Source organism: Anser anser (assembly GCF_964211835.1).
Source record: "Anser anser genome assembly, chromosome: 1".
Classification (NCBI taxonomy): domain Eukaryota; kingdom Metazoa; phylum Chordata; class Aves; order Anseriformes; family Anatidae; genus Anser; species Anser anser.
The window spans coordinates 159,222,081-159,243,284 of record NC_139720.1 but is presented as its reverse complement, the minus strand read 5'-3'; the positions used below and the strand labels follow the sequence as shown (position 1 = coordinate 159,243,284).

General features: G+C 38.6%; 1 protein-coding gene across 42 annotated transcripts in view; it reads left to right on the top strand.

The window, feature by feature from the left end:
* GPC5 (glypican 5) overlaps positions 1 to 21,204 on the top strand; it is a 778,624-nt gene that overhangs the window by 155,349 nt on the left and 602,071 nt on the right. For all 42 annotated transcript variants that reach the window (XR_014584732.1, XR_014584733.1, XR_014584734.1 and 39 more), the window contains one exon: positions 17,861 to 17,994. Coding sequence is in view for 37 of the 42 variants with exons in the window: in XM_083836988.1 (XP_083693114.1) it covers positions 17,861 to 17,994 (134 nt within the window). In the remaining 5 variants the exon portion in view is untranslated. The remainder of the gene's footprint in view (positions 1 to 17,860; positions 17,995 to 21,204) is intronic.

Below are 21,204 nucleotides of genomic sequence, written 5' to 3'. Positions count from 1 at the left end.
CAAGTTCCCATGTCACTCACATCGTGGCTTAATGACAGCTTAAGCCAGCCTCACCTTAGCTTGCTAAGTCTTGGTCTGGCATCATCCTCAGCTATGTTTCTCCATCCCTTTCCCTGTGTGGATGCTGGTTAGGAAGCTGAAAAAAAAGCTGGTTCAGGGAGCCCTGGTTTGGTTTCATGGTGTTAGGAATTGTGCTGTCATGTGCTGGGTAAAGCAGCATGGAGGACTTGAGAGGAGGTTTTCAGGCAAGAGCTGAAGGAAGAAGGGAAGGGATCAGTAAAGAAAAGAATGAGAAAAAGCATAAGCCTTTATAATTAAAATCTTTCCTCCAAACTAAACTTAACATTAAGCTATTGTTGTTGAATCCCAAAAGATCAACGGTGTCTGAGATTAATACTGAGTAAAAGAGATGAAAAGAAATATTGATTAGTTGTTTATTGTATATTCTGGGCACTCATGATTTGGGGATCTGGAGGAAAATGAAGTATGTGACTATGATGTAGAAAGCTATATATGCATACAAAGATGTGCATATATTTCTCTTATCTTAGCCTAATCCTGAAAGAAATCGTGTTATATGTCTTCTGAAAACGTGCATGATTATATTGTACAGAAAGAGACTTTTGTCCTGCTCTTTTTTTTAATACTGTTGATAATAGAAAAAAAAAATCTTTCTTGTGCTGTAGAATGCCAGCAGTAAGAAGCTAATAGACTATATTTAGAACTCTGCTTACTTATTATTTCTCTTGAAATAACTAGCTATATTGGGCTTGTGTGGCTAAGGCTTGGTAGCAGGGAGGCTGCAGGGGTGGCCTCTCTGAGCAGAGCCCAGCAGCTGCCCCATGTCAGATCAGAGCCAGCTCCAGACAGCTCCAAAAGGGACCCACCGCTGGCCAGGGCTGGGCCAGTGAGCAGTGTTGACTGAGCCTCTGCGAGAACAGATTTAAGAAAAGGAAAAAAAAAAAAGCTGCACAACTGGGAGAGAGAGGAGTAAAAAACAACCCTGCAGACACCAAGGTTAGTGCAGGAGGTACTACAGGAGCCGGAGCACAAGTTCCCCTGCAGCCTGTGGAGAGGCCCCTGGTGGAGCAGGCTGTCCCCCTGCAGCCCATGGGTCCCACACGGAGCAGATCTCCACGCTGCAGCCCGTGGAGGAGCCCCCGGTGGAGCAGGTGGATGTGGCCTGGAGGAGGCTGCGGCCCATGGAGAGCCCCCGCAGGAGCAGGCCCCGGGCCGGAGCTGCAGCCCGTGGAGAGGAGCCCACGCAGGAGCAGGGGTCTGGGGGGAGCTGCCGCCCGTGGGGGACCCGTGCTGGAGCAGTTTGCTCCTGGGGGATGGACCCCGTGGTACGGAGCCGTGTGGGAGCAGTTCTTGAAGAGCTGCTGCCTGTGGGCAGCCCCCACAGGGTCAGTTCGGGAAGGACGGCATCCCGTGGGAGGGACCCCACGTGGAGCAGGGGCAGGGAGTGATTGCGAAGGAGAGGCGAAGACAAAGCGTTAGGGAGTGACCGCAGCACCCATTCCCTGTTCCCCTGTGCTGCTCGCGGGGAGGAGGTGGTACAGGATGGTTGGCGGAAGGTGTTTTTAGTTTGCTTTTAGTTTCCCAGTCTTCTAATCTGCTAGTGACAGGCAATAAATTATGTTAATCTCCCCATGCTGAGTCTGTTTTGCCTGTAACAGTAATTGCTGGATGGTCTCCCTGTCCTTATCTCAACTCTTGAACCCTTTTCATCATATGTCCTTCCCCGTTTCCTTTGAGGAGGGGGAGTGAGAGAATGGTTGTGGTTGAGTTCAGCTGCCCAGCTGGGTAAAACCACCACACTAGCTATAAACACCTAAGCAGTCTGAATTGCTGCAGTAGTGACGTTGAATTTCATATTCCCATGAGGAGAGATATTAAAAAACATTATCAATAGACTATTTGTTTTTCTGTTCCTTCTAGGATCTGGTTTATGTAGCCACTTTTTACTGGGGCTTTTCTAGTGCCAAATTGCACAACCTTATTCGATGGCATTCCAGAATATAAAGTACTTATAGAAATGCACTAAACCAATTAATTCCTGAGATTTAAAAAAGAAACTGAATGAAGGCAATGAAAAACACATTTGGATGACCCAAATACACACTTACACACTTGCAAGCCACAGTACAAATGCAATTTTTATTTTGGGGAAGGAGGAAGCTTGACAGTCAACAAAAGACCAAATTAACAGTATTTCTAATTGTGGGAAGTGCCATACCTGGATATTTAGTAACTTTCATAATTTGACAGGTTGAGGCACTTAAAGAGTTGCAAGAAATCGGCATCTTTTGAAATAGCTATCCTGTGAATCCACTGCCTTACTATCTAAATCCATTTTATTTACTTATATACCTCCAAATATAGCAGTACTATGCATACTGCTTCATAGTTACTGCACTTCGGTTGCTTGCTAAGAGTGGATTCATGTTAAATAAGTTCACAAGCTATTTGATCATATTAAAAATAAAACTTTCATTGCTCTGTTTTAAAGGAATCTTAATACTGGAAAATGCTAATTATAAATTTACTACATAAATCAGGTCATGAAAGAGATCTGAAATTCATCACTTAAAAACAAAGTTGTAGCTCATGAGCTATTTTCAGCCCACCTGAAATGAACGTCTGTATCGGATGCCTATAAGAACACACAGTACAGTGTTTACCAAAAACAGTTGTTGATTTGATAACAATCAGAGATACAATATTTTACTATAAGGAAAATATTAGGCTGTACTTCTAAGTTTTATTTAAAATATCTGCCCGTGATTTTGTTTGAAAAACTTAAGAGTTAACCATCTAATGAAAATTCAGGAAAATAGAAGAAAAAAAAAAGCACTTCCATTAAAAATGAAAATTCAGAAAAGTGCAGTAAATGAGGAAAATAATAAACATTTACCCTAAAACAATTCAGTCTGTCTAATTAAACACTGCCATATGAATGTCTTCTAATACTATTTCCATATGTTTCAGTGCACATACACACAGAAGAGACACACATTTGTTATCAACTACAGTAAGTATTTTACCACCAACTTCTTTTATTTTGACTCATGGCTGGAGTAATCAGCAATTCATCATTCCTTGATTTTGAGGACTATGAATGGGAATGCTGCATAACCTTTATCAAAATGGATAAGGGCTTTAACCTTAACTTTATGCATTTTCTCTTGCCACCTCAGTCTTCTCATTCCCTTAATATAACATGAAATGAGAAACATTTGAAATTGATGCATTCAAGGTTTTGTTATTTGTAAATTAAATGTAATAAAAAATTCTGTTTAGATGTTTTTATGAAATAGTGTAGCCTGAAAATCAAAACACTAGTTAAAAAGAAATAAAAGTTCTACACATAAGAAGAATTAACTATGTGAAAAGATAATTTCACAGCCTAATTTCCTGTATATACTAGAGCAAAACTGGCAATTATTACAGAGTAACCTATTCAGTTATTATTTTACACATTCAGCAGATTACACTGCACTATATAATTTATGACTGTTTTGGTTTATTATACATATTATTGGTATTTAAAGTGCAGAGTAAATTTCTCTATTGCAGACATTCTAGGCATACTTTATCTGATTGGAAATAGATAAGTAGAGCCAAATATCTAGCTGGCTTTTCCAAATAGTTGACTTCATCTGTCTATGATTCATCTGCTGCTGTGTAGGCATCATATTTTAGCATTTGCACAATGCAGAGACATGCAGGCAGCATCATTATGAGGGAGTTCTCCAATGCCGTAGTTTAAAAAAAAAAAGCAGCTTGAGATCAGGAACAACTTACTGCATTCAAATCCCAGACATCCTTTTACACACGCTCCTGCTCCTTGGTCGTGATTGCTCTTATTACCTTTGAGATCACTCTCTCTCTGTTCACAAGAGAGTCCCATGTAACAGAAGTCTCCAGCTGAAAGGAGAAGTGCTGTCCGTGTTAGATGGTGTTCTATCACAGGACGGCCATAGTAAGGACCAGTGGCCTAGATTAGATAGCTCTTCCCAAACTTCAGTCCTGTTGCCACTAGCAGTCTGGGTGATAGGGAGACAAGATGATTTATAGCATGCTTACTTTTGGCATTGAATTGCCAAACCACACTATGCATATAAAAGTATGTATGTATACCCATGTTGTATGTATACTGGATTACTTGCAGTTTCTTGCTGGAAAGGAAAACAGACATGTTTAACTCCAAAGGAGGATTTTCTCTGAGATAGGATGCAGAGAGTTAGGGAGGATCAGGGCAGTGATCAGGGAAGTGATCCTTCCCCTCTACTCTGCTCTGGTGAGGTTGCACCTCGAGTGCTGTGTTCAGTTTTGGGCCCATCACTACAAGAGGGGCATCGAGGCCCTGGAGAGTGTCCAGAGAAGGGCTACAAAGCTGGTGAAGGGCCTGGAACACAAGTCCTGTAAGGAGCAGCTGAGGGCACTGGGGTTGTTGAGTCTGGAGAAGAGGAGTCTCAGGGGAGACCTTATTGCTCTCTACAACTACCTGATAGGAAGGTGTGGGGAGCTGGGGGTTGGCCTCTCCTCGCAGATAACTAGTGATAGGACTAGAGGGAATGGCCTCAAGTTGTGCAAGGACAGGTTTAGTTTGGAAATTAGGAGACATTTATTTTCAGAAAGAGTAGTCAGGCATTGGAACAGGTTGCCCAGGGAAGTGTTGGAGTCACCGTCCCTGGGGGTGTTCAAGGAAATGTTGGACGTGGTGCTTAAGGACATGGTTTAGTGGGTGACATTGGTAGCAAGGTGTTCGTTGGACCAGATTTTCTTGGAGGTCTTTTCCAACCCTAATGATTCTGTGATTCTATGAAAGGGAGTATGAGTAGGCATGAGGGAAGTGGATCCTGGGGAAGATGTGCAGGTGCCCCACACTCTGTCAACATTCTGCTCTTCTCAGGCTTACACTACAGCAGCAGCAGAGGAGCAAGGTCATTGCCAGGTTCCACTGCCAGCAACATCCCGTAGTTTATCAGGAATACAGTGTACATCGCAGGTGCGGTAAGTTGTAGCTGCTTTGTTCAGGTTGACCCTGCTTGAACAGGGCTGTTGAACTAGATGATCTTCCAGAGGTCTCTTCCAACTTTCCATAGATAAAACATATCATCCAACTGTGAGATGAACAGGTTCAAACTATGCTGAGCCAACAACTGGCTTGACAGTAGAGGTCAAAGGGTTGTAAGAAATGGGTCTACACCTGGCTGGCAGCTGGTCACTAGCAGTGTTACCAGGGCTCAATTCTAGAGCCAGTTCTGTTCAATATTTTTATCAGTGAACTGGATGCAGGGGTAGAATGCATCCTCCGCAGGTTTGCTGATGATACCAAAGTAGGAGGTGCTGTTGACTTTTGGAGGGACAAGAGGCCCTTGCAGAAGGATCTAGATACACTGGAGGATTGGACAGTCATCAACGGCATGAAGTTCAACAAAGGAAAATGCCAGGATCTGCACCTGGGACAGAGTAATTCTGGACACAGGTAAAGGCTGGGAGAAGAGTGGCTGGAGAGCAGCTCAGCAGAAAGGGATCTGGGGGTGCTTTAGTTATAAAACTAGTTATATTTTAAAATTACAATTTGTATTATATCTTTAATTTTAATCATAAAATTAATTATATTTTTCTTCATATCAAAATGTGTAACTGTATTCAGCCTTGTGTGCTTTTAACTTTAAGCAAGCATGTATTCCCATTAACAATTTACAAAAGACAGAACCAGAGTGAGCTACATGCCATATACTTCTTGAAAAAAAGGAAAATCTGAAATTTGTAATTTTCAGCAAAGCAGACTTTGCAGTAAAATTGTGGAGTTCTGCCTGAAGCTTTTGGCTTATGTTTGTGCCATCTTTACTTTGTTGAATTTAAATAACTTGATAAATTGATAAATTTAAATTACTTCAGAAGTTCAATATAAACTGATTTGTGGAAGCTGCTGAACAGTAATTGAATTTAAAGTCCTCATCTTAAACACTTCTGTATTCTAATCTCATTGTGTTGTAAAAGAAGGTTTGATACCTAACTTAATACACAGTTGAACACCATCACCTTCCATTTCCCTCCATCCACAGATAAGCATCCAACTGCAGCTGTGAAAAACGGTGTGCTTATATAATAATTTATATAAAATATTTTTATACATCAGTCATTTTTTGAATGTAGCAAGGAGCAAGTGTACTGCAGTCATGACCTCCATCTAATTCAGATTCATCTAGTGTTATATTTCACTTACCCAGTATTTCAAAGTGGAAAAGCTCCTTGCTTCTGTCAAGAAGCTTTCTCCAGAGGCTTAACTGAGCTTCAATCACAAGAAAAAAGAATAGAAAATTTTGAAAACAGTGAAAATCAACAAAGCAAGTTTTTATCACTTGCTTGGAACTAGTGAAATTACCAAAATAGTTGGTAAGAAGCGTGGGAGGGTTTAAGCCATGTTTCATGTTTGACATGAAGAGGGGAAGTCATTGGGCAGCCAAGAGATCACAAGTGTTATTTCTCACCACTGCAGTCACAGCAACACTGAAGTATATAAACTCTTCTCAGCTAGCATCGGATAACAGGAATTTTAAGGTAAATTTTGAAGCCTACTGAAAGTTTTGAGGAACGAGAATAAAACTTGCGCTCAGGGTTCCAAATGTAAATGAAAAAAAACCAACACCATCACCTATAAGACCACAGAAGCACGCATCTGCTGATCCAAAGATGAATAGTCTCATAATTGATCTTGAAACTTTATGCTGTTTGGTGTGTTAAATGAGCAATGCTCAATCACAATATTGCCTGGAAAAATAAAGACCTTTTTCAGGAAACCTGTGCATACTAAGTACTTACAAAGCAACATACAAACTAATTCACAGTCCACTTCTGCAGGTATTAAGGAAAATAAATGCAAATACAACATGGAAAAATATGACACAAGTTTTACAGAAAGTCAGTGTTTAAAATGAAAATAAATTTCAAGTAAAGAAACCCAGGTCTCCCTAGTGCCAGGCAACCTGAGAGTATTTACTGTGGTAGTCTTTGACAAACATTTTTACAGAAACTCTGAGGATTATGGAAAGTTTACATGTTAATATACATATATATTTTGTATACATATTTATTGCATGGTTGTATAAAAAAAAACAAAAACAACTAAGGGTCCTGGTTTCTGTGCACAAATAAAGTAAAAATACAAAACAGCATTAGAGATTACTATACTGAAGCATGGTCTATTTTAGAACAACTTTCAGGAGCTGATTTTCTGAGACATCATTGACTGTATTTTTAGGTGTGTATAAATTACCCAGGGCATCAAAAATGTAAGTTAAAATCTGGAATTCTGTATGGAGGTTTTCATGGGTGTTGTGTAAGTTCAGTGATGTTGATAGCCTAAATGACAGACAATTTGATTTGCAAGTCTTTTCCAACTCTGAAGTGAAATATAGAGGAAACCAAAGTTAAGTTCTAATAGACAGAATGCTCTGTTGTCTAATATAAAACAGTTTGAAGATATATGCTTAAATTTATTCTTTAAACATATGAAATGATCAACAAAAAGTCAGGTATGGCAGACATTAATTGAAAGATGTTTGTATAAAGGATAACAACTGAGTATGTTTACATCATTTCATCTTACACATAAGAAGTCATTTCCAGACTCTGCTTATCTGTTTTCCCATTTATTTTTTCTTGCTTTATCTCCCTTGTTTCTGTAATCTTGCCCTCTTCACAACACACTATATTCTACCACTATAAATGCCCATAATGTTTTATAGACTTTGTAACTAAAAACAGTGTTTTCCAAATAATGACAAAATCTATAAAACAGCATGGACATTTATAGTGCTACCATATTTAACATAAAAATGGTAGCAAACATCCCTCAGCATCTCTTGTTTGTCAGAATCCCTGTTGTATGCTCGGTTCTGTAGAATTCAGCTCAAAATTTGTGCCTTTTCCACTGCAATTGGTTTATTTGCCTTTAACGTGTAGAAAAAAAGGTTTCCAACCATGGATAGAATAAATATTAACAGAAGCAGTAATACATCCATAAATATGCATGCATTTTGGAAAAAATATATGTTAGGATACGATCCATCCCTTTCATTTAGCAGGGCATCACTTTTCAAATGCAAATTGGAAAGAAGAAAAAGATGATGAGTTATGTTGGACATATGCTTGTTAATATTCTGTTAGTGTCTTTATTTTAAGGTTTATGATACACCAACAGATATGTGGCAAGTCCTTGTTTCTGCCAAGAACTTCTTAAATACAAGAGCAGAACATGAAGCCATGGAACCATGTCTATCAAATAAAGTTGACAGCTACATTCATTTCTCTTCTTCTCAGTATTTGAGTATATGGTGGCACAGCTTTCAATACCTGCTTCAAGATGCATCATTTCCAATTCCCCTTCGTTCAGCCAATTTTCCTTTCATTTATGGAAATGCGAGAGAACATATTTCTCACCCTTGGTGAGAAGAGGTTCAAATCCAGTGTCAAGTTCACGTCTCACGCCTTTCTGAAAAGCCTTGTGCTTCTTTCAATCCATTTGCCAAATTGCCTGGGTTCCTCTTCTGCAACGCTTCGCTGGAGATACTCGTTTTATTGGGTGTCCATGGCGCGGTGCTGGCAGGGGGCTGCGGGGCTCCTCTGAGGGGCTGCCCCACGCCAGACACAGCCACTTCCAGCCGGCTCCAACAGCCCCACCACAGGACACAGCTGGGTCCAGCAGCCATGGGTGGGCACCTCTGGGAAAACATATATGAGAAAGGTTAAAAAATGTTACACAGCAGTTGTGAGAGAGGGCAACGAGAAAGAAAGTGAGAGAACCAGCCCTGCAGACCCCCAGGTCAGTGCAGCAGGAGGGCAGGAGGTGCTCCAGGCAAGGAGCAGAAGTTCCCCTGAGGCCTGTGGAGAGGCCCCTGGTGGAGCAGGTTGTCCTCCACCCCCCCACGATCAACACAGACATGGCTTTGGCAAGCAACAGCAAGCAGTGCAGTTTTGCGTAAGGTAAGTTCAATACAGACTGCCAAATAATGTAGAAACATATCATGGCATGCTTTATGCATTCCTGTTTAATGTGCTTGAATCAAATGTGCATCACAATTTGAAACATTTTTTGTTATATCTTCAAGTTTGCTGCACTTCCTTTTTAAAATTGAGATCTGCTTTGTCAGGAAATAATAGAGTCCTTAATATACCTTCTTTTGGGGGGGGGGGGGAACACACGACACATTTAACAGAAGGTTGGGCAAAATTTAGACAAAATGCACAATTTAGACAAAATGCACAGATCCAAAATGATCCTCCTCTTTCCATTGACTGCATTCCATTGACCTTTTCAGACTCAGAGGTCTGAATAATAGTGTGGAATAAGCATTCTGGACTGCCCTCAAATTCTGGGTTTAGATGGCATACTGGATGTCTAATTCTGCTTTGGCACCATGGCAAGCTGTCTGAATGTGTTCACTGGGAAACTAACTGAAGGTGAGGAAGATGGTCCAAGAGGCTGAAAATGCAACAGTGTGGTTCTTTGTATTTGCAGAAAGAGAAGAAAGGAGGCTTTGCACTCCTTTCCATAAGCCAAATAAGAAGCTTGAACAAGTGTAAAGGAAGAAGTGAACCACGAATCCTTTCTGTAGTCTGTATTTTCTTTTTTTCTTTGCTCTTCCTTTTTCATTCTGAAACAGATTAACAGTGAGCTACTCAGCTGAGCAGTCTTCTGGTTCTCAGCTGGCCCTTAAATCAGCTCTTTGTACTGCAAGAGAAAAACTATATGATGGCAAATCCAGAGATTGTGAAGCAGATTAATTTTTTGGACTAATTTGGTCCCTTACATGACATATACATGTATGAATAAGTGACTGCTTTGTACATAATAAAGATCTTCACAGAAAAATGTTTTTTGAGGTTCAAATGAGAGAGACTTTTTTTTTTTTTCAAATGAGAGAGACTTTTTTCTAACAGTGTTTTTTTGATTCTTTATTATCATGAAAAGGTAGACCCCCAGTTATCTAAGGAATGGATGGCAGCGGCTTACACTGAATGAAATAATGTATTATGACTGTTACTGTAAATGTGCATGATTTTATTGACATACATACTTCTGTTGCAGACCTTGTTTTCAAAACTACTGTTGCCTTCACAATTTTGAAACTTAAATTGGAGCCTGCCACAAAGTGTAAGCACAAAGAGCAAATATGCAAACACGGTGAACTTGTTTTGCTTCCACAAACTCTTTTATGTGTTGTAAATTATAATGTGTTTCTTCTTTTAAGTGAGCAGCATGTCTGATAAAGGCTATAGAGCCCCATTCCTGCTTTTCATTGACAGTTGCATTCCTACTGAGTTTCTGTTGGTGACTCTGGATAGACTTATATTTAGATTTAATGAACAATTCTGTGGGTATCAGACGAGAAGGCAGAATAACGTCAGCCCTCTACGTCAGAGCTATACTTGCAGGGGACACAGAAATAAGGAGCAATAAAGTATATTTTAACCACTAGAGAGCACAGATATGTCAGTCTCAGTACACACAGGGAGCTGATCTTTGGAAAGGACTACTGCCGGTTTTATATAATTGCTTTTCAGAGGAGAACCACAGAGTGTTTTCACTGAACATAAATGAAACACCTTGGCATCCACTGAAGCAGACTTGGATTGGGAGAGCTGGCAGCCTCTCACAAGAAGCAGTTTTGTTGAACTGCCTTTGAGGAGTTTGAACTGGCAGTGCTGTATTCTGGCTGTAGGATAACTTGGCCAAGAACATTAGGATTTCCCCTAACATTAAGCCATTAAAAAAAAAATCACTTCCTTCCCTCTCACCCTCATTCAGAAGAGGAAACTCTTTTTTACTGCCAGACTTACTGTTAGTCCCTCATGAAAGGAGCAGCAGAATTGAAACAATTTAAGATTTGATAAAAAGTGGAAGATATAAATTAAAATTATATTAAGTAATTCATACTTAATGAACTAGCAGATTTTATTTTATAATCACAATGTACAGAATGAGGAAGGAAATCAGAGATAATTAAAGACTGATAAGACATGAGACCAGCCTGAAGAACCCAGGCTGAAGCACTGGTTTTGGTAGAGGAGGAGGATACAGGTCTCAGTCACATGCAAGCCATGAACTGTGGGTCCCAATCCAACAGCCTGGACAGCAGTCTTTTGCAAACCTCTATTAAAAAAAAAAAAAAAAGATTAAAAAAATACATATATATTGTGTATACACCTAGTATTATTGTCTCTTCTTTGGTCCTCCATCTTGAGTATAGATTTCATTTCCCAGAAAGGTGCATGGCAATGACACTGATGCCCCACTACTACCAAACATAGTGGAATAATTAGTTCTCCAGTGGTACATTTATTTATATATCTCAGAAAAGATTTTCCTTTTTTTTTTTTTTTGTTTCCAACATATAATTCTCTTTCCTTTTTTCTTTTTAATTTTTTTTTTTTCCCGATGAGGCTACTACTGCTTTGCACTGGACACAACCCCCATTTTGAGGCTGACCACATCTCCCATTCCCTGTTCCCCTGTGCTGCTTGGGGGGAGGAGGTAGAAGAGGGAGGATGGGGGAAGGTGTTAGTAGTTTGCTTTTAGTTTCTCACTGCTCTAGTCTGCTAGTGACAGGCAATTTATTATATTAATCTCTCTATGCTCTCTGTTTTACTGTGACAATAATTGGTGAGTGACCTCGCTGTCCTTATCTCAACCCTTGAGCTCTTTCCATTGTATTTTCTCCCCCTTTTCCTTTGAGGAGGGAGAGTGAGAGAGTGGTTGTGGTGGAGTTCAGCTGCCCAGCTGGGTAAAACCACCACAACTCCATCTTACTTGAAAAATTTGTAAATACGCTTTCTCATGTATCAGCTGAGTTTTTAATTATAGTTTTGAATAACATTAATTCAGAATTATTTAACAAGTCCATTTAAGTCTTGCAGGTGATTATAAATTGAACGTTTAATAATTTGTGCAAGCATCATTCAATTATCAGCTTTAGTCTGTAATGCTCTAGGCTGTTGTTCACGTTTTCCACTTCTAGGTTATGTTGGACTTCTCTCATAAATTCTGTGAAATGATGAAACCTGTTAGTGAAAGTTATAAAACTTTAGGTTGCCGCAGTAACTCTGCAGTTTAAAGCTTTGGATGATTAGGATGTATTACCAAGAATCCTGGGACTACAGTAGAGAAAGAGACTAGTTGCAGAAAAAGAATTAACAAAGAAAACAATACAGTATTTCCCCATGTTCTTCCTATGTTGCTAGTACTGGTGACACCCCACTGCTCTTTCCTCATACAATCTCATTAACATCTTTTTCCCATTCTGAAGAAAAAACACAGTTTTAACAAATGCTTGTTCTCACGGTATCTAAGAACTTGAACGTTGTCTCATTAGAGAGTCCTTTACTCTTTCATGCACCTCTGCACGCTCTGACATCTCAAAATACATTTTTCTTTGCAAAAGAAGTTTAATATTAAATAAGCAACTGTTACAAACAATAAACGATAAAAGCTTGCTCAAGTCCTTGGAAATACTGAAATGTTGGTGCTCCCTCTTGTGGTTTAACTGAAAGAAGAAAAAGCAAGTTAAACGAGCGCCAAGTGCGTTGTTATACCGGCTCCTGCTGCAGGAGCTCGGCTGGGGATTATTACAAGTTAAGAGGAGAAGCTAATCTTGCTTTGAGAAATCGTCATTGTCACCTGCTTACATGATCAAAAAGTGCCAAACGCCAAGAAGCCGTCCTTTCCTCTGCTGCTGGCAATGGCCGCCTAGCAGAAGGAGGTGCAGGACAGAGCGCGCTGCTGTATTGCGCTTCTTTTACTCCTCCGTATGGTGCACAGCCATCTACCTGCAAGGATTGCACATCCACTTGCACGGTTTGAATCTGAATCAGGAAATGTAAACTTGAACTGCCTTGTGTTTCTGGATAAACATTTTGGGCAGTTTGGTTAGTAATCAGTTTCTGGAAACCCTTGTGACGTCAAGAATCTCTTTCTTGAAGAAAGTGTTCAACTTGTGCATTCCTAGAAAACCTAAAAACATTCACTTAACCCCAATTTTTATTGTTGTTGTTGGTAATATAGTTTCAACAAATTGTTCTGCTTCCCCTCCCCCCACACACAAGTGTTTGAGGGGATTTAACTGTAAGGGGTGATGGCAAATTTGTGATCTGATAGCTAGACCGAAAGCTGTCAATCAGTTACTGAAAGCACACCAAGCAGGCTGTGTCCTAGTCTAGTGAATGGGAGTGACACTTTTATTTTCAGTCTTTAAATTAAACGTAGGAATGATCATTGCATTTCAGAATTAAAAAAAAAAAAAAAGTGAAATAATTTCAGTAGAAATGCTGAGGTCAGGAAGAACCAGTTTTGCAGTGCAAAAAGGTCCCAAAGGATGTGACCAATTGGCCCTATTGAACCTGTGAACTGATATGGCAGTGTCCTGCTGTTACCAACATAATGCTCACATCGTTGTCCAGATCTCTTTAAATGTAAAGGTTTATGACACTCAAGTTTTCCAAACTGTGTGTAACCAGAGATGTTCAACTAAATTGCACCAAGCAAAATCAAACTGTCATAAAGTTCGTGTGTGGCACTAATTGCAATTTAACTGCATGGTTATTACAAGAGCTTTTAATTAACCCAGTCATCATTCTGTGGCATACAAATTGTGCATAATAACAGCATGCTGAGTATAATGACAATAGGTTTGTCTGAACTGTGAAAATCAGGAGTTTTATAATTTTCTGAGGTTTCCTTTTATGCCATTAAATATTGTGCAGTATCTGTTTAAGAAAATTGGACCAAAGTGGGGAGATGGGGAGAAAAGAAAAAATCCTAGGAAGTTGCTTAGGCTTGTCTGTTTTAAAATTTTACAGTGATCTTTAATTCTTTCTGAAATTTGGTGAGATTTGTAATTCTCTTTAGAATAATATTTTTGGTGATTGTTTCAGTGTCATTTTCCTCAGGGCGTTTTCAGTCCCCTTTGAGAATCATTTTATATACTTTTCAAGGATCTTGTGTTTGTGGCCAAGAAAAATGCTCAGATGTTTGTGGGAGTGTTCAGTGTGAATACCCTTTCAGCGCAACTGGAGGGCAGGATGATAAGAATACATTCTGATCAGATATTGCTGCAAAATGATCATTTGTTAGCTCATTAGTGTAGTGAGAACAACCCCCTTCTCCCAAAGTGAAGATTCAAGTCTTTGCCTCCAAGGACTGACAGTAATAGCACTGGATGATTTTTTTACAGCCCAAAGGCTAAGAATACTGAGACAATGTGGCTAAAGGCTGTTAAAATCCTTCTGGAAATGGTGGAAATACAACTAACTGGCATTACACTTGTACCATGTACACTTTCCAGATACTTAAAGAATACATACAAAAACCAGTAGACATTATTATGGAAAAGTGTGCTTGCTTTTTTTTTTTTTTTTTTTAAGTGTATCATCAGCTCTACAGTGGAAAATGAAATTCTGACATTTTAGTTTTAAAATATTTGTCTCACAGACATAACAGGCATCTGAAGGCAAGATAGTACTACATGACCTTTTAATGTGCACAACAGCTTATTGAAGAAACTGCGTGACAGTGAAGACTGGGCCAGTGAGGGAGGCAAAGGTACATCTGGCATCCATGTACAGTTAATGGTTTGAATATGACATAAAGATGACAGCCACCAGTGAACAGCTGAAAAAAAACAACAAACAAACACAAAAACAAAACAAACAAACAAAAAAGCAACAGATCAGGTTCAGGTGGGTGAGTGATGCAAGTGTAGCGTGTCAAATAAAATGAAGAAACCAACACCACACAAAGCTAGCCAGGCAGACAGTGTTCCCAGGGTTTTAAATAAAAATAAAAAAAAGAAAGGTAACAGACAAAGACATTATCAGAGTACCTGCTTGTACATGCTGAAGTAGCTCACTCTGCAGAAACTCTGTCTGAAGAAGGAAGTGACTTTGCTAAAAGTTAGTGAGGTAACTTTCAGCTGCAAGAGATGTTGCTATCATTAATATAACAGCTCTCAGCAGTATGACTACTGGCGTGTACTTCTTTGTGGGAACAGCAAAGGTGTGTGTAGTGCTGCACAGGCACTTTTTACAATTTAACTAATGGTATTTTCAGAATATTCCATAGATATGTATGCAAAGCTTATATAAGACTATTTTTTAAAAAAGATTTTATATTTGAAACAAAGGTTTATTTGTAAATGTATCAGTGAATGCAAAATTCCCCAAATCATGCTATGCATTTCTTGAGACATTCACTCAAAGTGAGTAAACGGAGAGAAAGGTCATGAGATAGTATTGTGAAGCAGCCATATAATGTATAAAATGAACATTGTCCGTACTGCAAGCCACTATGACTGTAAAAACTACTCATTTTCTTTATTTGTTCATTTTAGTTGGAGTAAAACATAAAGACATTTTATTTTAATTTCAAGGAATATAGATATCTGTGGATTCTCCTGCCTTCCTAGAGGAGCAATAGGAATACATATGGAGCAACAAATACATATGTTTTTTCAGTTTATTGTAGCTGGAGCTAAATATCCCTTCCCCTTTTCCCCTTTTCCTTTTCCTCTTTCCCAAAGGACCATCACTCACCTCCTCAGAGCCTGTATTAGCTGGTAAATCGCTGACACCATGTTCCTCTGTCCCTCACAGGCTCACACCCTGCAGTCTCTGAGAGTGCCAGGACAGCTGTGGAATCTCTTTCAGACATCCAAGGGCCAAAGTTGGCACAATGTACACACCTAACCTGTGCCTGTTATGAGACAGATGCTCCTTCCCAAACATCTGGATCTGATGCTCACTATTTGTTAAACCCTTATTTTTATTCTTGATGAGGCAAAACTTGTTAAAGAGCGTATGGCAAGCTAGGACGGAGGCGACCCAAAACATCAGTTGCTTTGTCATAAAAACTGATCATGCCTATAACACTCCCACGCCAGTGTCACTTCAGTAGACAGTATGAGCAAAGTGAGTCAAGTAAAATGACAAAAGTGTGTTTTTAGATTGCTGCAGAGTGGCTGAGGGGATAGACTGCTGCAGCGGCTGGAAAAATGTTGCACTTACGGGGCAAGCTTGCACAAGAATAGGTGAAGCCTAGAAAGAGCATGCAGGGGGAAGGAGGGAATGGGAGCCCATTAAAAATCAGGAAGAGCGTCGGGTAATCTGCTCTGAAGAAGAACTAACGGGGGAAGCTGTAGAAGAAGTGTGAGGGAGATCTGAAACTGAATTTGAGGGCAGGCACAAATGCAAGATGCTCTCCAGCAAGACACTGATTCTGATAGGAAATGGTGAGGTGAATATTTAACATGATGTGTAAGGTGTATCCTGTTAACCATATGTCAAGAGGCAACTGTAAATTCATGCACCTCATTTGAAGGGAATTAAAGCTACATATTGACCACCTAAATTAAGACACATGATTCACAGCCAGAAAGGACTTTTCACCTTCAACTTTACTCTCACTTTCTATTCATAAGGCTTATTGATATGTAGTAGTAATTCTGATTCCTTCAGAATTTTTTCTAAGCTAGTAACATTCAACAAGTCTTCCATTTTTACACCAGTTACAGCACCATGCGTAACAGCAAAGAAAAACACCAAAACTGGATATGTTCACTTAATTTTAAATTTCAAATATGTATCTTAACCAACACCATATCAGTTTTTAGGCATAAAATTGTGTGATAGTCATTAACATGTGTAATTGTAACTTGAAACATAAGATTAATTTTCTTTCTCTGTTCTTGTATTTGGAGATAAAAAATGCAGCAGGGAACGATAATCCCTGTTTTGTAATATATATATACTTTCCTCTTTCTTGTGAAAGCAGTTTGCCTGTGTTTGTCTTTCAAAAACTGGATACCTACTGTAGAGCCCAAAGTGATCTCCTCTGTCCCTTTTAAGAAGGTTGACTCCTTATCAAAACTGAGTTTTAATAAATCACATGCAGTATTAGTTTTTCAGTACTGCATACATGCTAGGTTAAAGAAGATATGTGCTCTTCAGTCTGTTTAACATACTGTCTGATGTGATCCTCACCATGAAGAATCTCTTACTTAATAAATATGTATGGCACTAATTATTTTTCTTCAGTGACTAGGAAGAATAATGAGCTATGAACATGAACTGGTATCGTCTATAGCACAAAATGCTCACTATCACATTTTACAAAGAAGAAAATGGGAATTCATGTGAATTTGTATCTGTTGACATCTGGATCAGAAAACCAGGCATATAAAATCCCTTGGTATTTTCAACATCTGTGGTCTGAATCATTAAACATGCATCTTGGATCATTAAATTTACATCTTGCAAAGTTGTAATGCAGGTTTCCACCATGCTAAGTGTTCACTATATGCTCTGAGTAACTGTGCTGAACGTGCCATAATAATTCATCAACCCTGAAAGAAATCACAGAGTTCAATACATATTAAAAAATGTGATTGGGGTGTAATACAGAAAAATGGAAATATGCTGCTGTTCACAGCACATTGTGATCTCTGAAGTTACTGTCACTGTCTGCATAAAAATACAGTTTCTTGATAAAAAGCAAAAAAGCCACATTCAATAAAATACACATGGTGACTTGCTTATACCCCTTATATTCCTTCAAAAGGAGTGATTTTGTTTGTTCTTTTCTTTTATAAAATGAAATAGAATTGTGTTTACTGCATTCATTATAGACATACTGTTGACAAGTATGATAACTAATGATATTTTTTGTAGCTAATCTTTAGCATATGCCCACAGACTTTCTTTCTTATTAAAATGGACTTAAACTGAATTGAGGGATATGTAATATTTTTTGCTTACATATGTTCTTTCCTTCTTATGACTATTTTTCCTTTAGGTGAACAAAGTATGTGGCCCTCCTGTAAGGAAGCCTGCACAGTCTCCAAGTTGCTCTTTTGATCAGAACAAAGATAATGAAGGGCTGAAGATGTTCTCAAGAGACGGTGAAGAAACCCTTGCCAACAGAAGAAAGTAAGACATTAGTTTTACAGCCAGAAAGAAAGAATAAAGTAAGCCATTAATTTTACAACAGAATAGCTTATATTCAGTGCAGTGGCATGCAATAACAACTGCAAAGAATGAAGCATTTCAGCAACACAGTCTGCTTGGTTACATTTTGGAAAGAGTCATTTTATGACTTTATGACTTTATGTTTTCCAGTATAATGGATATATGAGTGGGGTCATTTGGTGTGTTTTGAAATATTTAAAAGAGTGGATAACTAAAATATGAATATGAATAAGAATATCAGCTCAATGTGTAAATTTTCAAATTACATTTAAATGGCACATCATTGGGTATTACTGCATCTGTCAAGACCTGATTGTCCCTTTTACCAAAAGACTGTACAAATTGATCAGACAAAAATTATAATGACTTCATTCTTACATACCTTCCTATTGTGAAAAATGAGATAAATAAGTATTTAGGGTTAAGTCCTGGCGTTCTTGTTGAAGCAAATCCTGTGGATTTTTTTCTTTGGTTCTTTAGCCAGTACACAGTGAATTCAGGTGACTGCAAAGACAGCTCCTACACAGTTAGGGAAAGTTTACGCTGTAATGCTGAACCAGATAAAAATCAAATACCTAAGTGTTTAAGCTGCCATTATATTCAGCGGGGAGGAGGACTCAGTTCAGCTGCCCACACAACAGCATGAGTTCAGTGCCATTTGAGGATGCCCTAAGGTATCCCAACTGATCTTCTGCTGCCCAGAAGGATATAGATGTCCTGTAAGTTTTGCCATATGTTGCAGCCTTGTGCAGGGATCCTGGATAGCTGAGGGCACCTTAAAGGCCACCAGATATTCTACCTTTAGACAAATGAATCAAGTCTTTAATGCCTGTAAGGAGTAATTGCACTGTAAGGAGTAAGGATAGTATTACTGGTGAGATTAAAGGCTCTATTAATGCAAATCATATGCAAAGGAAAAATCAGAAATTTCATTCCCATCACAGCGTCCACTAAAATACAGAGATGGTTTCTTTGGCCTCTTTTTTTTTTTTCATTTCAGTTTGCAGTGCAAAAGGAGACTGAAATGAGAGAATTCCAAGGAATAATTACTAATTTCTGATGTCTGGAGAAGCAAATGTGCCCCTGAGCTTCAAAGGCAGACCATTCTAGCTAGTGCAATGTTCTTCATGTTCCTAAGCAAGTTCCTGATGTTTACTCATTGCTAGCACTCTGCAAACATAAAATTGTATTCTAGTATCTCTATTCATCAAGGACTGATCCATGATTCAAAAAAATAGTGTCTAGGCTGACCTCAGTGAGATCTTATGGGATACCAGAGGCAGTGGGCAGCACAAAACAATGTTGTTTTCCAATGGTTTACCCCTGTCTGAGGAGCTGGAACCACTTTATGGCTTGCAACAGGAACTACACCAAAAAGATGGGAGATGTAGAATGAGGGGAAAAAAAGTTTTTGAGATCCACCAGCAGAGATTTCAGTTTATCAACTTCATAGTTCATATCATCTTCCCTTGCTACCTCCTGGATCACCTCCTTCCTTATTAGTCACAATCACTTTATATTTGTCTTTATATTCTCATGGGAACTGTAACAATTCCTCATACAGAAGAGCAACTTCAGCAAACCTTACAGCCTGCTTTTAAGGAAGCACGATTCTCCCAGTCAAACTCTACTTTTTTTTTTACCTTCCGACCTGCTTACCTCTGGCAGCAGGGTTGCTCTCTGCAACTTTCACAAGCTTTAGCAGAAGAGAATAGGCTTCTCCTAAATGGTGGAGGCTTGATCAATGACAATTATCTTAGAAAAAAACAAGAGAACAAAAGGACTCCATTAAATGTGTGACTCCCGAGAGATCCCGTTTCCTAATTTTTCTCAAATCCACCTGCAGATGAAAGTTTACATGTACATGTACATTAAAGAACAATGCACATGTTGGACTACCTCTGCCTGAACTTTTCCTAAATTGTTTTCACCATCAGAAACACCATCAGTTTAAACATCACCATCTTAGGCAGGTATTTTCTAGCAGTATGTGAGATAAGAAGAAAAGGAAATTCCACTTTGCTTTTGACACTTAAAAATGTCAGATGAATTTTAAAAATTGTTAAGCAGAATATTACATAATAGCATACAATCTTAAAACATATAAAATGCTTTTTGCTCCAAAATTTAGCTTTGCAGATAGGTTATAACAAGGAGAATAAAATTGTAAGAACAAAAACAAACAAAAACATTGCCAAATAAACAGATAAGAAATATTTGTAGCTTGCACTGTCTGGAATTGCACATTTGTGCTCAGCTGCCTATAATTACATGCTATCTGGTCTAAAAGATGTTGATATGAAAATTGACATTCAAACCATCTGCCCTTCTAACTACTTTGGTCAGACATCTACAGGGGCTGAAATCAGTTATTACTTCTGTATTAACTTCAGCTTTGCCTCAGGATGTATCTGCTAATAAACTAAATAACTGACCTTTCTGTTACAACGCAATATGGGATAATATATCGTAGCAGCTGTATTTATTTCCATTTCTGTATTATACACGGATTGATTGTACAGAAGAAGAAATTTCAACTATTTATTATCAGAAGACTTTAATCAGTAGTCTTCATCCAGAACATAAACACAATGCATAGTCAAAATCAAAATCAGTCCCCCTCCATGGGAAATGGAAGAAATTTGCAAACATATTATGCATACTGTATGCAGTTTGGGGGTTGGAACAATACAGGATACAACTATCCATGGTTGGGAAAGTGCAGGTGAATCATATTTATATACTTAAAATAAACTGTGCATATACAATTACAGGATGAATAGTCAAAAATGACCCTACCTGAGATTTTCAGAGCAGCAGTTTTAGACAGTGATGCACTTAGTTCACTTTAAATAATCACCATAAATCTGAATCACGGTGCTTTGTGTAGAATATTTGCCCTACACTTACAATTAAAAAGTGGCTTTTTAAATGATAGACTATGTGTAATTACTCATGTTTTATCTGTGTTAATTTTGAGTAAGCAAAAATTAAAAATTTAATTCCATTTTAGATCTATGTTAATTAAATGTAATGAAACGTCTAGAACTTCTGGAGCTTTTTTTTTTTTTTTACAGCTCCAGACAGCATTCAAGAAGTTAACATAAAGACAAGCTTGCTGGCTTACAGAGCAATGAGTACAGCATTTGTTGGTCCCTTTCTTCTTCATGC